The sequence below is a fragment of the Conger conger genome, chromosome 7 (assembly GCF_963514075.1).
Source record: "Conger conger chromosome 7, fConCon1.1, whole genome shotgun sequence".
Classification (NCBI taxonomy): domain Eukaryota; kingdom Metazoa; phylum Chordata; class Actinopteri; order Anguilliformes; family Congridae; genus Conger; species Conger conger.
In genome coordinates this window covers 55,633,893-55,653,226 of record NC_083766.1, presented here as the reverse complement: position 1 = coordinate 55,653,226, position 19,334 = coordinate 55,633,893, and the positions used below count along the sequence as shown (strand labels likewise).

The window sequence follows — 19,334 nt, the reverse complement described above, 5'->3', positions numbered from 1 at the left end:
AACAGCTTATCAATTAATTAGAAAAAAGTATTGACAGAAAAAAATACAATATTTGTGCAAATTTGTGAAAATATTTTTCCATAGTTTCAGCTAAAACACTATAACCAAGTTACATTATATATAATCAATATAGCTAGGAATTGCCTGTGCGTATAGTATATAGCAATGTGTGCATGCATCAATACGCACTCACATTCACTTTTTAATATAATAGAATTGGATAATACAGAGACTTCACTAAAGCATTTTTACTATTAAATATACATGTGATGTATGTACATAGGAGTTAAGATAGCTGAATTACACAACAGTGAAATCTGATAAAAATGTGGGAACTATGTGCTAAACACGCTATAGGTGAAGTTCTCTTGCTTGGGCTTGTTGAAGTTGAAGTTGAAATTGTAGTGTCCAACCCGTCGTTTGCGGTAGCAGACAATAGACAGAATTCCGATGATCAAAGCAACCACCCCCACTCCGATGATGATGAAGATCACCTCCTGAAATGAGTGCATTATGTCTTCGTCTGTCCCTACGACAGAGAAGTTTAAGTATTAAATGTGACGCGGTGCTCAACAATGCAGTCAACATTAAGCCCATTCCTATCCAGATACATGCAAGGCTATGTATACATACATTATTTTCACTTTCAGATACCGCAATGTATTTTTTTAAGTGCATTGCATTGCTGTAAGATATGTGTGTCAGATTTTCTGTAAAATCAACATTCTGTATTTACAATGCATTGCAATGTATACAATGAAAAGTTTTTTCAGTGTTTGAATTTCAGTTTCTGTTCATCACTGTATAGTCATGAGTTAAATGAAGTCTTGTCTGGTACTCACAATTTGATTTATAAATGGGTCCATACAAGGTATTCTGGCTTCCAATTATGTTTCTCGATCTGTCCTTACTCTGCTTATTTCTGGCACTGCAGTCCTGGGAAAGGAAGGCAGATAAGAAATGTGTTAATGAAAAAAAATACTTTCCTAAAATATCTTCTTAAGTCTGTGGATGGTATATCCACTCTTAAGTCCACTTCAGGCAAGATCCGCTCCCCCATTCAAAGAACATTTGCGATTATGTCTCCACACTCGCAGGGATTGTGGGAAAGTTTACCGTTCTGCAGGTAGTTTCTGGGGTCTCGAAGCAGATCTGTACTTTACAGTGCAGGAAGATCATGTTCTGCTCGACAAAGGTGAAAATGCGAATGGCCAAACGAGATGTGCTGGAGTTCCCATTCTCTAGGACCCTGGTGTAGTTGTTAGAGCCTGGACAACTGGGTAAAAGAGGGAACAAAGTATTTTTGTATTATGCGGATACTGTACATATGACCCATTATGGTTTTCTGAGGACAGTTACTGCTTTTGGCACAACAGAAGAACACACAATCTCATGAACATGCCATTCATCAATAATCTGCAATCTAGTTCCCAAAATTTGTCAAGACTGGAGACCAGACATTCTCAGGGACTCAACAACATGCACTTCATCATGACTAACTGTATTTCCTGGGGACTGGTGCCCATGTTGTAAGGGACCGGCACCGGTCCATTGACAGCCAATTGTTTTTATCTTGGTTAGATGTCGGTCATAGAGGTTGATATTATGGTAATCTGTGTGCCAGAAATGACGGGGTTTTTTGTTGGTAAGTACAAAACAGTGATATATTACAGGTAGAAAAGTGGTGGGGCCATGACTTGACATCGATCAGCCTTGTAGCCACGAAGCAGTTCAACAGATAATTTGGGAGGCAAGTACATGAACTGTTCATTTTTTCTGTTATTCCAGGCATTGACAACACTCAGCTCTTTGTATTCCTTGGTTTAAAATCCAGCTATGACCAGCTTGAAAATAACAGCTACCAGCTGTTTCAAAACATAGCTAGAGCTGGTCAAACCAAGCTGAGTATGGAGTTGGTCTGAACTGGTCAACCAGCTACCAGCTGTTTTAAAACCTACTTGGGCTGTTTTTTTCAGCAGGGTGCACACATCCCAGGTGAAAAGTCTCACCTGTTTTGCAGGTAATAGCTGCGTTGAGTTGAGTCCAAAGGGCTGCGGGAAGGGGTAGCCCAGCACTCCTCAACGATGAGCTTGATTTGCTCCATTGAGGAATTGATGGCCACCTCGACCACGACCTCCTGGTTGCGGGACAGTGTGTAGTTTTCGGGAAGAGGGGAAGTGCCGTTCAGCAGCTGGACAGTCACTTGGAAGGTTCCGGATCCCTCAATCAAGTCTTTGATCAAGTAATAGCTTTGGAAAGAGTGTGCAAAGACAACAGGCTAGTGATCATCCTGTAGAGGTGACTAATAGCACATTAACTTCTTCTTAGGCTGACAATGCTATTTCCTCCTGACTTTATTGGTTCAATGTGACATTTCTTATGAAGTTAAAAGAAAAAAACACATCCGTAAATGCAATGTAACTCAATTTTGGTGCTGAGTATATGCTGAAATACACACAGATGAGCCAAAACATTATGACCACCTGCCTAATATGCTGTTGGTCCTCCGCGTGCCTCCAAAACAGCTCTGACCCCACAAGGCATGGACTCTACTAGACCTCCGAAGGTCCCCTGTTGTATCTGTCACCAAGACATTAGCAGCAGATCCTTTAAATCCTGTCAGTGGCGAGGTGGAGCCGCTCTGGATCAGACTTGTTGTTCCAGCACATCCCACAGATGCTCGATCAGTTTGAGATCTGGGAAATTTGGAGGCCACGGCAACACCTTGAACTCTTCATCATGTTCCTCAAACCATTCAATTTTTACAGTGTGGCAGGGCACATTATGCTGATGATAAAGGCCACTGGCATCAGGGAATACCATTGCCATGAAGGGGTGTACCTGGAACAATGTTTAGATAGGTGGCACGTGTCAAATTGACATCTACATGAATGTCCCGACCCAAGGTCTTCCATTGCATCAAGATCCAGTTCAGAGGCTTGCGTGTCTATTGTAGGCTTTTTCGACAGTGGGCAGGGGTTAGCATGGCCAGTCTGACTGGTTGCTGGTTGCTGGTTTGTCCAAACTCACCACTGCTCACTGGGAGCACCCTACAAGCCTTGCCATTTTGGGGATGCTCCAACCCAGTCGCCTGGCCATAACGATTTTGCCCTGGTCAAAGTTGCTGAGGTCTTTATGCCTGATCATTTCTCCTGCATCCAACTGGTTGACTATGAGAGCCAACCGTTTGCTTACTGTCTAATATATCCCACACCTTGACATGTGCCTTTGTTATGGGATAATCAACGTTATTCGCTTTATCTGTGATTGGTCATAATGCTTTGGCTCATTGATATGAAATTTATGGATTATATATTCCTAAAATGTCAAAAACAATGTAATTTACTCACAATTTCATTTTAACGAATTGTTTAAGCCTATTACATAACACTCTGTATAGATTACGAATCTTATAATATGTCAATAATAGTCAATGTCAATAATCTCTATATGTTCAGTTTCTGATGTATTCAGGTGTATGGGGTTTATTCCTTGTTTTACATACATTTTTCTGTGAGAGTGTACAGAGTGTTGAGATGGTCTCACCCTGAAGGAGGATATCCTGCTGAGATGACGACATTTCTCTCGTAGCTGCACACGACTGGAACCTCGAGCCGCGCATTAGCGGCGAGCGGGGGCGAGGTCCCGTTACTAAACAAAGTTATCTTCACGCTGTTGTGGGTGTTGTTCTGAAAGGCAAAGCACATCAGATTTTCGGACACCCGTAATTCACTGAGACACGACACAATTCGAGGTGAAAAAGCACAGATTTAAGTACAATTCGCTTCTGCCTCGCTTCAGAAAGGTTTGAAACAGCTGGTAGCTGGTTGAGCAGCTCAGACCCAGCTAGACCAGCTTTATAACCAGCATAGCTGGATTCTACAGCAGGGTCCTCAAGCTTATTTTAATGGAGATGACACTCGGGTCGGTCATGTGCTTACATGATCCACCGCGGTGCCACACTTGGCCCAGCTGGCCGTTAGCAGGACGTGGGTTTCGGTGTTGTCGGTGACGCCGCATTCTGGCTCTCCCAGGTACAGAGAGCTTTCCGCGATGAACTTGCTTGTCAGAAACTTCTTTGCCACGGTGATGCGGAACTCGTTGCCTCTACACTCCAGGCTCATGTCCCCCGCCCCAACAGTGATGGTGCCAGGCGTGGTGGAGACGGTGCTTGTCGGTGAGATCCTCGTGGTGCTGGTTGTAGAGGCGGTGCTGGTTGTGGAGGGGGTGCTGGTTGTGGAGGCGGTGCTGGTTCTGGAGGCGGTGCCGGTTGTGAAGGTGTTGCCGGTTGTGGAGGTGGTGCTGGTGGTACTGCTGTAGGTGGTTGTGGAGATGGGCGGTGCACTGGACACTGGGGCCCCAGTGCTGTCCGTTCCCACTGTAAGGGCCGACAGGATGAGAGACTGACCGAATTACTGCTCATCACATTCTAAATTGGTGAAGCTGGTTTAACCCTTTCAGTCCCAAGCCCAATATCAAGTGGCTCCACCCAAATCCCAAGGAGTTTCGGCTTTGGTTGAGAAAATTGAGAATTGAACATTTAGCAGGGTTTTAATAGGGGCTCAAAACAATAGTATAGCAGTCATTTTGATTGTAAAGGTATAAGGTCGACTTGGGACTGAACCCAAGTCCCAACCTGTGTTTTCAACACTTTCAGCTGGTCAACCTCTGACCACTGTCGTCAGCTAGTGCACCAGTTTGACCACGGTGCACCAGCTAGAACCAGTTTTGAGCAGCCTCATACCAGTTATGACCAGCTAGTCATGAACACAGCATGAGCCATCACAAACCAGCATAGAATCCCAGCTGGTCGCAGCTGGAATTTTCAGCAGGGAACCGACTCGTTCGAACACCTATCCAAAACCCTAGAGTCACCTGAAACCCTATAGGCCAGATCTACACATATACGTAGTCTAACTACATACAATATTACTGTATGATGTTTCAGTAAGACCGTATTATAGGCATATCAAGTTTAGTGTACCACATGCCTCTATTTTATTTGTTCTAGGCACTTTATTTTCCACTGCCAATGCATAATCACTATCCACTAGAGCAATCGTCAAATCGTCGAATAGTTTTCTTTTCGCCCAGGTAATTAGCTGAACAATTAGTACAACTGATTGGCCGAACTGTCTTCACTCCTGACTCCCAGGGTGAGTGGAAAATCAGCAGTTCTCTGACCTTGAGGACCGTGATTTGATGATCACTGCACTATAACATAACAAACATTGCTTTGGGGAAATATCAGTCGCACTTTAAATTAAGTGTTTCCTATAAAGGCTTAGCATATATAATGCCTTTATAATCATGACATAATGGCTTCAAAAGCATAGTGGTTAAGGTACGTGATTGGGACCCGCAAGTCAGTGGTTCGATCCCCGGTGTTGCCACAATAAGATGCGCACAGCCGTTGGGCCCTTGAGCAAGGCCCTTAACCCTGCATTGCTCCAGGGGAAGATTGTCTCCTGCTTAGTCTAATCAACTGTACATTGCTCTGGATAAGAGCATCTGCCAAATGCCATTAATGTTATGTCGCATGTCATTACATTTTACAAAGGGTGACATAAAACTTCTGTATGATCCTAGGCTAGCTAAGACATAACCATGATGTCCCTTGATGTCATTAGGCAGTCAAAATCAACCCGGTGGAAGTCAGTCCCCTTGACTGCTGTTACAATGGTACAAAATATCTCTAGCAATAAAGGTGTGTTTGAGAAACACTTAATTTAAAGTACGACCTCAGTGCATCACTCAACAACTCAATTGTTCAATTGTGCAGAGTGCCAAGCCAAATAAAACTTGATTGATACAACTGACTCCTCCATGTGCGATAGCAAAACAGTGACACAAAGCTCTGCTTTTGAATGATGTCTTCGCAATTCAAAGAAGCGCAAAAAGAGAGCTGGGAAACAATTGTTCAGATACTGAAAGCAGGCCGTTGTTTTCACGGCTGCGTACAAAGGAAATGACAGCCTTCTACAAGAGTTTAAGATGAGTAATACACCAGCTAACAATGGCAAATAAGCTTCTCTTCTTCTCTCCACTGTGAAACTCGGGGCTGCAGCTATGAATTCTCAGGCCTGGGATACTGTATATTGGGAGCCTGGGAAAAGATATATTGGGAGTCTGGGACAAAATATTTTTTGAGCCTGGGACAAAATATATTTTGAGCCCGGGACAAAATATATTGGGAGTCTGGGACAAAATAAATTGGGAGCCCCCGTGCAGTGAAGTGAAGGCACAGATTGAAGAGGACGACATCACTCACCTGTGCACGTTCGTCCTGGCCTTTCGGGGTCTGCATCTGTGAACCCCTCTAAGCACACACAGGTGTAGGATGCCCAGGTGTTAGTGCAGTTTGCATTGGAGGAGCAGTCATCCTCCTTTTTGTCACACTCATCATAGTCTGAGGGGAAGAACCAACACAGGTTCATTCATATCAGTTCTACAACCAACGGTATAGTTCTGGTTGACTTTCAAATGTAATTAATATGAATATATTATTAAATGAATGTGAAAAGAACATGTTTCATTTGATAAAATTCCAGATTTGAACATAATACTGTACATAGAGACCTTGACTTTTTTTTTAGATATTGAGCTTCAAAGCTTTCACATCCTAACACAGCAAAACTGAAATGCAGGGTAGTTCCTCATAGATCAAAATGACAGACACCCTAAATGTACTCTGAATGTACAACATCAAAATCCTCAATCAAATGGCCCTATAAACAACAAATAATTCTGAACAAACTCTAAAATGTCAGTTAGAATCTTATAATTCAAAGGTCTCAATATGTCAGACAGTCAATAAGGGGTGGGGGTGGGGGGGGGGGGGGGGGGTAAAAAGGTTGGTTGTTCTGAGAGTTTGGGAATCAAACTAGAAGGCTGTGAGCAGGCAGTGAAAACATCGGCATCAGCAGAACTGCACTCTCCAGCGTACCCCCGATAGTGCTGTTGTCCACGGCGTAGACAGTGCTGTTCTGCAGGGAGACCATGAAGGCCTGAGACACAGTCACGGGCCCCTGGGACACGTTCTGGTGAAACACCAGGACAAAGTGCACCAACACGCTTCCGGGAGAAAATCCCGTGATCACGATCCTCACGACGCCCGAATCCACCAGTTCCTGGATGTCTTCGGGCACCTGCGCTACGACCTGCAGAAAGAGGGAAGTGTAGTTAAGCCATTCTGTAAAATCAACTTTTATTGTTCACTGTCAATAAGACAACGTCCAATGCCATTGGATCAGAGCCCTGCAGCTGTAGTGGATATATAGTTGCAGAAACCTCTTTAACTTAAAGTCTTAAAGGTATGAATGGTATTAACAGCACCCAAACATAGACATTAACTCCGAATTCGTGAAAAACATTGTTTCATGAGTATTGGCAAGTGACAATGTATATAATTTGCTTTGCACCTGTGCATGCTGAATATGTCACAATAGCTGGACCTTTTAATCAGGGTCTACAGCCCAATTATCAGCCTTTGACAAAGGGTTTGTTCCTTTTAAAAATACATTGGAAAGGCATCATGGGTAAATTGTTCTTTGCTAATACGGTATTAGCTTGTTTGCTCAAGACACCAACTATCAGAAAATAGTTGTGCTTCCTTTGTATTTTCAAGAAATCACAATATTTACACTGACAATAGTTTATTAGATTATGGGCATCGATAAACTACACTGTGCCCTCATCTGCCCCATTAAAACAACAACAATAACTACAACAAACTCAGCAAGCAAACAAAGAGTGAATTGATGCACCTCTCTCATGATGGTTGCAGAGAGGTTGCGGTACTCCTGGCTGCTGGTGTTCTGGTAGGCTTGTTTGAACGACATTTTCAAGCGAGCCTTTGCTGTCAGAGTCTGCACGGCTGCGGACATCATACAAATCACATCGTCAACACATCGTCGTCGTCCACACAAGTTTACACGCGCACCCAGTCTGCACACTGCGCCCTTATTCCGGAAAAGAGATTTGTATAATTTGGATGTACAATAACAACCACAATGACAACAACAGCAACAACAACAACAACAACAACAATATTAACAATACACACGAATCACCTTTGTCACCACATTCCATGATCAGAAACATGAACTTGATGGCCCTATTGTAGAGATCAGCCCTGAAATCCGAATCCGGCCCTGGTTTTCTTTCCTTTCCGGGGCAATTAGTGCTACCGGCTGTCTTCACACCTGACTAAGGGGAGGGTGAAACGCCAGCAGCTCTCGGCCCTCAACGACCGTGAGTTGCTGCTCCCTACTCTACTGAATATGATACAGTACAGAAGGCGTGGTTAGTTGCACTTACCCGAGACAAGAGGCGTTACTGGGGTAGCAGACACGCTGGTCCAAACTGTGCTTGTGACACCATCGTTAGCCCCATTGGCTGTGGAGTTCTGTTCCCGTTCACTGTCAGCCGAGGTGCTGGTCTCTCCACCTGTGGAACAGGACATGGCTGTGATCTCCAGGGTCTTAGCACCGGTCTCCCAGTGACGTCAGATGTCTGGAGACTCCTCTCTGTGTTAAGAGGAATGTGAGTGACACTGGGTGAATCTGTTGTGTGCGCAGTAAAATGTCCAGTGTTAATTGGGGTCTGGCAGAGTAGATATGTGTCCCCTGTATGAGATGATTTAACGGCGGAAATTTTACCGTTGAGATTCTATGCCAGCTTGACCAGCTTGAAAATTGAGCTGGTCATGCTAGTCATAAGCTGGTCTAGCTGGCTATTGGCTGGTCAACCAGCATGACCAGCTAGTGCTGGTAGCTTGTTTGTGTTTCAAAACATAGCTTAAGCTGATCAAAGCATGCCAGGCTGGGAGCTGGTCTGAACTGGTCTGAGCTGGTCAGCCAGCTACCAGCTGTTTCAAAACCAATATTTATTTCAGCAGGGGTAGGCATACAGATAGTCCAACAGGGATTATATGTACGCTGTAACAGTTAATTTAACACTGGACATTTTAGAGTTACTATGAGTTACTGTTGTTGAGTACAAGCATATGTGCAGAACCTATTATGTCTTGATTACGTATTTGCTGCTTTGTTTTAACTGTAGTGTAGTAGCTCTCATCCTTACCCTGACAGTACTGGCTGGTGATGTTGGGGCGCAGGTCTACAAAACCTGGGAGGCAGGAGCAGTTGTAAGACCCCTCGGTGTTGAAGCATTCGGCGTTTGGTGGGCAGTTGTTCAGCTCAGAACGTGTGCACTCATCCACATCTGTAGTGGATGTGTGGCAGGGAAGAATGTTAGCGTTTACATTTACAAGTTAGCCAGGTTCACAATGTGCAAACATTATCACATGAATTACAACACCCTGTTTATGTGTTTCTTCACTGGCACAAACAGCAGTATACTTCTCTCTCTAATTCTCCATCTCTCACTGTTTCTCACCATCTCCGTGCTCTCTCCGACTTTATCCATCACCCCTCCCCCTTTCCCCCTTCCTCTCTCTCCTTCTCTCCCCCTCTGTTTCTCTTTCCTTCTCTCCCGCTCTCTTCCTCTCTATCCTTCTCTCCCCCTGTCTATTTCTCTCTCCTTCTCTCCCTCTCTCTTCCTCTCTCTCCTTCTCTCCCCCTCTCTCTTTCTCTCTCTCCCTGCAGGAGGAAATTAATGCAGTGCAGCCAAGGTGTCACTGTAAGCTCTCCCTGTATAGTCATACTTGTTGCTTGTCTGTTATTTGCCTGTTTGTTATTTTTGCCAAAGCTTCAAGAACCTCAGAGCTCAGGTAATAAAAAAATAATGCCTTTTTCCTTCATTATTTGCCAATTATACAGTTCACCTTATATGAATATTAGTGTGATTGCCACCATTATTACTGTACCTATTTTTATAGCACATTACAAGCATCTTTGCTTCATTAAAGCTAACGTTTTTACCACTAACATTTTTTTAGTAAAATGTTTAGTAAGCTCTCATCCTTACCCTGACAGTATTGGCTGGTGACGTTGGGGCGCAGGTCTACAAAACCTGGGAGGCAGGTGCAATTGTAAGACCCCTTGGTGTTGAAGCATTCGGCGTTTGGTGGGCAGTTGTTCAGCTCAGAACGTGTGCACTCATCCACATCTGTAGTGGATGTGTGGCAATGAAGAAAGTCAGTGTTTACATTTACAAGTTAGCCAGATTGTCCCAAGTTCACAACATGCAAACATACATGAAATACAACACCCTACAGTATTGCCATAGCATTTAGGTTAAGTAGCCGACAAATATCAAGTTATAGAAATGACAGTTTGAATACAGAGCATGCCACTTATACGTACAGAGCCTATAACCTCTTAATTCCATTTTTTGCTGCCTTTATCTGAGTGTAGTAGCTCTCTTTCTTACCCTGACAGTACTGGCTGGTGACGTTGGGACGCAGGTCTACGAAACCTGGGAGGCAGGAGCAGTTGTAAGACCCCTCGGTGTTGACGCATTCGGCGTTTGGTGGGCAGTTGTTCAGCTCAGAACGTGTGCACTCATCCACATCTGTAGTGGATATGCGGTAATGAAGAATGTTAGTCACATTTACTAGTTACATTTAGTTTAGTTAAATTTGCTGTAGAAGTGACCAAGATTTTCCCAAGTTTATAATGTGCACATATTATCACATGAAATACAACACCCTATTTATACAGCATTCTACCTCACTCACTCACTCCCTCTCTCTCTCTTATCCCTCTCTCTCTCACTCACTCAATCTCTTTCTCGCTCACTCCCTCTCTCTCTCACTCACTCCCCCCTCTCTCTCTATCGCTCTCTCCCTCTCTGTCTTTCTGACAATGTTAGCTTACCCTGTACACACACGGTCATGTTTGATGTTTGTCTGTTATGTGCTTTGTTTTTTTTTCAAAGTTTTAAGAAGATTAATTGGATTTTAATTCATTATTTGCCAATTATATAGCAATATAAAACCAACCTTTTAAGAATGTTAGCACAACTGCTAGCATCATTACTGAAACAATCTTTTTATTTTTAGTGACAGCTAACATTATTAGCACAACTGTGGCTGTAAACATTGTTCATATGACTGCACAACTATTATCAAAAAGAGGATTGCAAGCACAGCTCAAATAAATGTTATTGTGGATTAACATATTAGCATACATTTTTGCACTTAAGGGTCAGAGTGTTGTGAATATACAGTACTGTGCAAAAGTCTTAGGTACCTGTATAACTTTCTGTACAGATAAGATTCTTTCAAAAATAATTCAATGAAAGGTCCTAAATAAACTTACTATACATTTTACAATACATTTTTAGTAATTTGGCAGAATAGTTAAAAACTAAATCAAATCAATATTTTTTGTGACCACCCTTCGGCGTTAAAACTGCATCACTTCTCTGAGATAGCCTACGGTGTCCTGCAGTTCGATAAGACAATCAGCAGGGAGGTTGTTCCAAGCATGTTGGAGAACTTGCCACATTTCTTCTGCAGACTTTGGTTGGGTCCTTGCTTCTGATCTCAGACAACCTTGATCAAGTTTTTATGTAAAAAGTAGTCATTTGCTTACAGTAATATGTTACTTTTCTAAATTAAATACACAAATGTCTCTGTAAAATTAAATCTTTTAGAAAATGAATATTTGGAAATCTCAAATGTGTTCTTTCATAGTAACTAAAAAAGAAACATATATATAATAAAGTCTAGGGTGCCTAAGACTTCTGCACAGTACTGTAGTTGAGCAGTAAAGCAAATTTTTCCCCTTTCTGATGGTTGATGTGAACATTAACTGAAGCTCCTGACCTGTATCTGCATGATTTTGTGCATTGCACTGCTGCCCCTCTCTCTTTCTCTCTCTCCATGCAAGAGGAAATTAATGTAGGTGCAGCCAAGGTTTCACTGTACGCTTTCCCTGTATAGTCATACGTGTTGCTTGTCTGTTATTTGCCTGTTAGTTATTTTTGCCAAAGCTTCATGAACCTCCGAGCTCAGGTAATTAAAAAATAATGTCTGTTTCCTTCATTATTTGCCCATTATAAAGTTCACATAATAAGAATAGTAGTGATTGCCACCATTATTACTGTACCTATTTTTTTTTAGTAAATTGCTAGCATCTTTGCTGTAACTATTTGTTTTTGTATTAAAGCTAACATTTTTACCACTAACATTTTTCATAAAATGATTAGTAAACTCTCTTCCTTACCCTGACAGTATTGGCTGGTTACATTGGGGCGCAGGTCTACAAAACCTTGGAGGCAGGAGCAGTTGTAAGACCCCTTGGTGTTGAAGCATTCGGCGTTTGGTGGGCAGTTGTTCAGCTCAGAACGTGTGCACTCATCCACATCTGTAGTGGATGTGTGGCAGGGTAGAATGTTAGCGTTTACATTTACAAGTTAGCCAGGTTCACAATGTGCAAACATTATCACATGAATTACAACACCCTGTTTATGTGTTTCTTCACTGGCACAAACAGCAGTATACTTCTCTCTCACTGTTTCTCACCATCTCCGTGCTCTCTCCGACTTTATCCATCACCTTTCCCCCTTCCTCTCTCTCCTTCTCTCCCCCTCTCTCTTTCTCTCTCTCCTTCTCTCTCCCTCTGTTTCTCTTTCCTTCTCTCCCGCTCTCTTCCTCTCTATCCTTCTCTCCCCCTGTCTATTTCTCTCTCCTTCTCTCCCTCTTTCTTCTTCTCTCTCCTTCTCTCCCCCTCTCTCTTTCTCTCTCTCCTTCTCTCCCTCTCTCTCTTCCTCTCTCTCCTTCTCTCCCCCTCTCTCTTTCTCTCTCTCCTTCTCTCCCCCTCTCTCTTTCTCTCTCTCCTTCTCTCCCTCTCTCTCTTCCTCTCTCTCCTTCTCTCCTCCTCTCTTTCTCTCTCTCCTTCTCTCCCCCTCTCTCTTGCTCTCTCTCCCTGCAGGAGGAAATTAATGCAGTGCAGCCAAGGTGTCACTGTAAGCTCTCCCTGTATAGTCATACATTGCTTGTCTGTTATTTGCCTGTTAGTTATTTTTGCCAAAGCATCAAGAACCTCAGAGCTCAGGTAATTCAAAAATAATGCCTTTTTCCTTCATTATTTTCCCATTATAGAGTTCACCTAAGAATATTAGTGTGATTGCCACACTACTGTATGTATTTTCAGCAGATTGCTAGCATCTTTTCTGTAACTTTTTCTTTTTTTTGTATTAAAGTTAACGTTTTTACCACTACATTTTTTTTTGTAAAATGTTAAATGTTTAGTAAGCTCTCTTCCTTACCCTGACAGTATTGGCTGGTGACGTTGGGACGCAGGTCTACAAAACCTGGGAGGCAGGTGCAGTTGTAAGACCCCTCGGTGTTGACGCATTCGGCGTTTGGTGGGCAGTTGTTCAGCTCAGAACGTGTGCACTCATCCACATCTGTAGTGGATGTGTGGCAATGAAGAAAGTTAGTGTTTACATTTACAAGTTAGCCAGGTTTTCGCAAGTTTACAATGTGCAAACATATTACAGGAAATACAACACCCTACAGTGCTATTCTGATCAATAGAAATTACAGTTTGAATACATTATTGGCACCCTGATATGCACAGAAAAGTGCTGTAAACTAAAAAGGAATAGTTATTAAGCTGTATTTTCCAACATGTGTAGAGCAGTGCTCTTTATTAATGATTTGATGGAATCAAACAGTCTTACATTTTAAAAAAATGCACCCCTGGTTTAATACTTTGTGCAAACACCCTTGGAACAGATGACAGCCATTAGTCTTTTCCTATAGTTTGTGATAAGGTTAGAGAACACATTTGGAGGGATCTTTGACCATTTCTCCATGCAGAACATTTCAGATTCATTGATATATTTGGATACCCCCTTCTTCAGTTTTGACGGCAGGTTTTTCATGAGATTCAAGTCTGGAGTCTGAGATGGCCATTGCAGAACATCTTCCTTGCCATCCGTGGCTATAATATGCACTTACATCCTGACAAATTTGCAACCATTCCATATATTTTAAGCCATTTTATTATTGCCCTTACAGTGCTAAGCGGTATGTTTTACCATTTATGTATTTTTCATACCCATTACACAAGTTCTGATGGTCATCATCTGATGACCATCTATGTCTCCTGAATTGACAGTACAAGCATGGGAATTGGCTTTTCCCATGCTGATGGCTGACAAATGGATTTTGCATGCTTCTTCCTTCATTTTTATACACTAGTGAATCAGGAAGTGATGGAATGGCACAATATAGTTCCTTTAGACAGGGATTAACTAAATGTAAGTTAAATTGTAGTGTCAATTTCACTTTGTTTGATTTTATTTACAATACTTGTTAGAGGTGTCAATAATTTCAGCACCTGTAATTTTTAGAAAAAAATAGATTACTGAAGATAAAACATTGAAACATGAGAGTAAATGTATTAAATGTATTAAGTTTATACTTCTCCTGTATGTTTGAACATAAAATATAGATCATTATCCATGTTTGTTTATTATATGCAGCCTTTTTTCTAAATTATTATTATGGGTGCCAATAATTGTGTAGCTCACTGTACAGTCAATATGCAGAACCTATAACCACCTGATTAGATTTTTGCTGGTATTAACTGGAGGGTAGTAACTCTCTTCCTTACCCTGACAGTACTGCCCGGTGACATTGGGGCGCAGGTCTACAAAACCTGGGAGGCAGGTGCAGTTGTAAGACCCCTCGGTGTTGAAGCATTTGGCGTTTGGTGGGCAGTTGTTCAGCTCAGAACGTGTGCACTCATCCACATCTGTAGTGGATGTGTGACAGGGAAGAATGTTAGCATTTAAATGTACAAGTTAGTCAGGATTTCATAAGCTTACAATGTGCAAATTACATGAAATACAAGACTGTGTATTATGTGCTTCTGCAGTGGCACATAACGTGGTATCTCTCTCTCTCTCTCCGATTTATTATCTCACAGGAAAGCCACATTATTCTCATTTGCAGGAGGAAAATAATGCAGTGCAACCAAACATTCATTATTGGTACAATTTTGAACAGAACATTTTCAATGGAGAACCACATGTTTTAATCAACACGGTATCATGGATAATTCATCATGGGGCAATAATGAGATGAAAGATAATTACTATGGGTATTTTAGTTTGAATAATGAAGATAATGATAAACATTGATGCTTTTGCTATTATTAAATAAATAAAAATATTCCATTAAATTGTATTTGTATTTCCTGCATTTGCAAAAAAAATCCTAGATACAACTCATACATTGGTTAAACAGTTCATGCTGTATGAACTGATTCTACATACAACTGCTAATTAGTTGAACCAGGCATGGTAGTGCTGGGCTAAAACAAACACCTGCACCCACACCAGCCCTTTTTCGGATAAGATTGGACAGCCCTGTTCTACACAGCTCAGGAGCGTTACCTTGTACTTCGACGTGAGACACCTCCTCTATGTGCTTCAATAGGAGGTTGAGCTTGGAAGTGGTGATCTGCAGGGGGAGGGGCTGGGACGAGCCAATCAGGAGGTCACTGCTGGTCCTGAACGCACCAGACGGACGGGTGCTGACATGGTACACGGACGTGTCCGAAGACCCCATCGCTCCAGTCACCTGCAGAAACACACCGAACACGCTCTATCCACGGCCAACAAGAGGCCACACTGAACTAACAAGACTCCAGAGCATTGGTCTCCGTTCCTGGTCCTGGGGGGGTATATCATGAAGCAGGTTTACCGAGTAAAAACAGCTGTTCCGGGTTTTACTTGGAGAACTTATCCAGCTAACTGCGGCCTGTAGCGTAGTGGTTAAGGTAAATGACTGAGACACTCGAGGTCTGTGGTTCTATTCCCGGTGTAGCCACAATAAGATCCGCACAGCTGTTGGACCTTTGAGCAGGGTCCTTAACCCTGCATTGCTCTAGGGGAGGATTGCTGCTTAGTCTAATCAACTGTACGTCGCTCTGGATAAGAGCGTCTGCCAAATGGCAATAATGTAATGAAACTGAGATGCCCTGCTTTGTAATATACCCCCTGGAGAGCTGCAGGGTGTGCTGGTTTTTGTTGTTTCTCAGCGCTTAATTGATCAATTAAAGCAGTTAATGACACAGTTAACTCGCCTCGCCTGGTTTCTTGAGTATTAATTGGTGGCTGATATTGAGCCGAAAACAAAAACCAGCACACCCTGCGGCTCTCCAGAACCAGGAGAGTCTACCGTCCTGTAGGCTTTCACTCCAACCCTAACAAAGCTCACCTCATTCAACAACTAGAGCAGGGCTGCCCAACCCTGTTCCTGGAGATCTACTGTCCTGTAGGCTTTCACTCCAACTCTGGCAAAACACACCTCATTCAACAGCTAGAGCAGGGCTGCCCAACCCTGTTCCTGGAGAGAAACCATCCTGTAGGTTTTCACTCCAACCCTAACAAAGCTCACCTCATTCAACAGCTAGCGGCCTCATTATGCTGCTAATTATTACAATCATGTCTGCAAAATTAGGGCAGAAATGAGAACCTACAGGGCAGTAGATATCCAGGAGCAGGGTTCGGCAGCCCTGGATTAGACACGGGTCATGTTAAAAACCACATACTTGAAATTTAGTACGCGTAATATGCTAGTATGCGGTTTCGAATGCAGCCATAGACTGAGCGATGATGAGATTGACTGTTGTGCCCAGGTATTTCGACTCCATCAAACATGGAAGCCAGTTTAAGAAACATACAACAGTGAACACACAGAACTACACAAACATAGACTACAAGGAGAGAGCCATCTCTTTAAACATCCATAGCAGATTGCAGTTAGTAACCAGTTGTACCATTGCATGTAAAAGCCGCGTGTGGTTCAGGATGCCTTTGGGCAAAGTTTTCAGGATTGTGTAATTTGTCTTCACGACAACGGTCATGTTCAGCCACCAGCCTCTCTCTCCACCTGAATCATCAAACACATTAACATGTTAGCGTAAATGGAGACAACCATCTGCATTTTATTCAAGTTAAAAGCAGTACAGTCCCTGCATGTAAGAATATAATTCTAGTCAATATCTATTTTGCCTCATATTGAATATTAATAACAGTAGTACAGGGACAGCAGTAGTCACCACATTTTACAAAACTGTCCTTTTTTATATATGAATTATTAATCTACATCACTACAGTAGCACAAGTAAGTAAGTTGAGATACATTTTCCCAGCTTTTTTGTTTGTTGTTTATTATTGTTGTTGTTTATTATTGTATTGGGTTAAAAGGAATAAAATGGAGTTGTGATTATGGCAGACAGGCAGGTTATCGTGTCCCTTTGGTAAGGGGGTGGGGTAAAAATGTTGAGAACCGAATGTGCAATTCCACGTATATATTTTGTTGATTGCGCCACCAGTTGCCCTGTCCGTTATAGATCCCTTTTATGTCTTTGAGTTTCCGTAATTTCCCTTCATTTCTTCCCAGAAAAACATGCCCCCTACCCCCCACCCCCCGGAGAATGGAAGTCTTTGGTACGTAAAAAGCGTCAACCCTACCTTCAGCCTTTGCGTCTGTGCAGCAAGACTCGCCTCCGATGAAGCAGCACTTCTGACCATCAGAGCAATCCGTGTCCCATTCGCATCGACTATAAAGTGTCGTGGCTTCCTCTGGGCAAGCGCCGGGCCTGGCAGTGAACACTGCACTCTTGTTCAAAGCTGCGATAGTAAGAAATGAATAAATAAAAAAAGGAAAACACTTAAACTTCCTAAACTTCCACTCACATCTACACCATGGGATATGTTGCTTGTTGTGCCACAGCCCCACCTGGTGTCTGTATTCGGTAGTGCAAGAATAACATTTCCATGAGTACTGGTGCTACCAAAAAAAGAATTGTTTTTGTGTTGTAAAGAGAAATCAAGGTGTTTAGCTATACTCAGTGCCTTTCCTCCATATTGAGAGCCGGACTTACGTAAAGCACAATAGCTGCCGACTTGTTCGAACCCGTCACAGCATTTGGTGGTGTTCGTTGTGACCGGGACGACCACAGTCTCGTAGACTGTTTTATAGAGGGTCTTTGGACACGTCTTCCAGGGTAGCCAGCCTCCACAAGACCTTCTCTCTTCATAGGAGACCGTGTATGACCTCAATGTGCTGCTGTTCACGGTCTTTGTTTGGGTACATAAGTGGTAACCCGATAAGGACAGGTCATATCCTGAAATAACAGGGGAAATTACAGATGATATCACACATTTGTTCTCTTTTGTCAATGCCATTGTAGTATCAGTCCTTGGCATGCCTGAGAATAGTGAAAAGTACAACAGTAGAGACCAGAGCAATGCTATTTTCTAGCTTCACCCATCAGTCAGATAACACAGGAGAGCCCGGTGGTTATAATCTTTCTGGTGGTTGAAGTATGTGCTATCATTAATTTTCAACAACAACATAAATTATTGTTTCAAGTTGCAAAGCCATTTGTTAAAATCCATTTACAACACAAGGGAGAAGCAACTGGCTATCCGGAAGCTTGCACTACATGCTTTATTTAAAAACAACTAACAGAAAGCATCCCCTATTTCTGTTTCTACAGAGAGAAAAAAATAAATAAAACAAGATCAATTAACATTATTCACATACAAGCGCGTTCATATTCATCGTCGTTTCTGGAAGATCTGGGATCTTGAGGCGGCTGATGAAAGGCAGACGTGCGTCACAGAAGCACAGAGAGTGTTTACCTCGCCGTTCGCCTACCTTCAAACGCGGTGTTGTGTCCCAGGCAGAGTCCGAGGAAGGATGCCACCAGACCGGCGGAGAAGATCCAGAGCATTTTCGAGTTCCGAAGTTGGGGCCACATTGGTGACCCCGGTTTGTGTCGCGCTCCTTCCTGCCTTCTCGCTCAGCCAGAGATGGTTCCTCTGCAGGAGGCTCGCCCTTCTCAACTCCCTGGTGTGCAGTAGGCTGGGCTGCTACCACCGATGGAGCGCGAAACCCTACTGAGATCTTTTCCCACCTCTGTTGCCAAGCTTTACTAACACACAGACTTCGTTGTTTCGATTTAACATAACATAACATAACATAAGGTAATGGCGAGAACAGGCTATTCAGCCCAGCAATGCTCACCTTTTCCTACCCCGAAGTGTACCTACTGCTTAATTTGCCTAAAAGCTAAATTGAATCCAACACCGTATCAAGCCTGGTCTTGAATACAGTGTTAGATTCATATTCATGTAGGTGAGCATGAAGTGAGTGAATGTGAAAATAAGTAAAGTTGTTTTTTTAATGAAAAAATCACAGACTGTGTATTTGGGGTGTGCATTGGGAAAAACATAGCAGATTATTATGTTATATGCGGAAAGGCAAAAAAAAAGTATATTTTGAAAATAAAAGGCTTATGCTAATCACCACCCTAGATCAGGAGTTGTTGCTTCATTTTCTAGTTCTGTTATAACCTGGTACTGTCTGTAATGGCAATTAACGGTGTGTGCAAAGC

General features: G+C 42.6%; 1 protein-coding gene across 1 annotated transcript in view; it reads right to left on the bottom strand.

Annotated features, from left to right (window-relative positions):
- umodl1 (uromodulin-like 1) overlaps positions 1-18,671 on the bottom strand; it is a 19,439-nt gene extending 768 nt beyond the window's left edge. The window contains exons 1-18 of the mRNA XM_061249460.1: positions 18,596-18,671; positions 17,817-18,059; positions 17,404-17,562; positions 16,707-16,819; positions 15,319-15,505; positions 14,535-14,675; positions 13,180-13,320; positions 12,135-12,275; positions 8,320-8,448; positions 7,767-7,876; positions 6,947-7,160; positions 6,272-6,409; positions 3,942-4,378; positions 3,547-3,689; positions 2,010-2,249; positions 1,117-1,276; positions 843-936; positions 1-529 (exon numbers count right to left, since the gene is read on the bottom strand). The exon at positions 1-529 is cut by the window's left edge and continues 768 nt beyond it. Coding sequence (XP_061105444.1) covers positions 336-529; positions 843-936; positions 1,117-1,276; positions 2,010-2,249; positions 3,547-3,689; positions 3,942-4,378; positions 6,272-6,409; positions 6,947-7,160; positions 7,767-7,876; positions 8,320-8,448; positions 12,135-12,275; positions 13,180-13,320; positions 14,535-14,675; positions 15,319-15,505; positions 16,707-16,819; positions 17,404-17,562; positions 17,817-18,059; positions 18,596-18,671 — 3,060 coding nt within the window. The 3' untranslated portion in view covers positions 1-335. The remainder of the gene's footprint in view (positions 530-842; positions 937-1,116; positions 1,277-2,009; positions 2,250-3,546; positions 3,690-3,941; positions 4,379-6,271; positions 6,410-6,946; positions 7,161-7,766; positions 7,877-8,319; positions 8,449-12,134; positions 12,276-13,179; positions 13,321-14,534; positions 14,676-15,318; positions 15,506-16,706; positions 16,820-17,403; positions 17,563-17,816; positions 18,060-18,595) is intronic.
- Between the last annotated feature and the right edge of the window lie 663 nt (positions 18,672-19,334).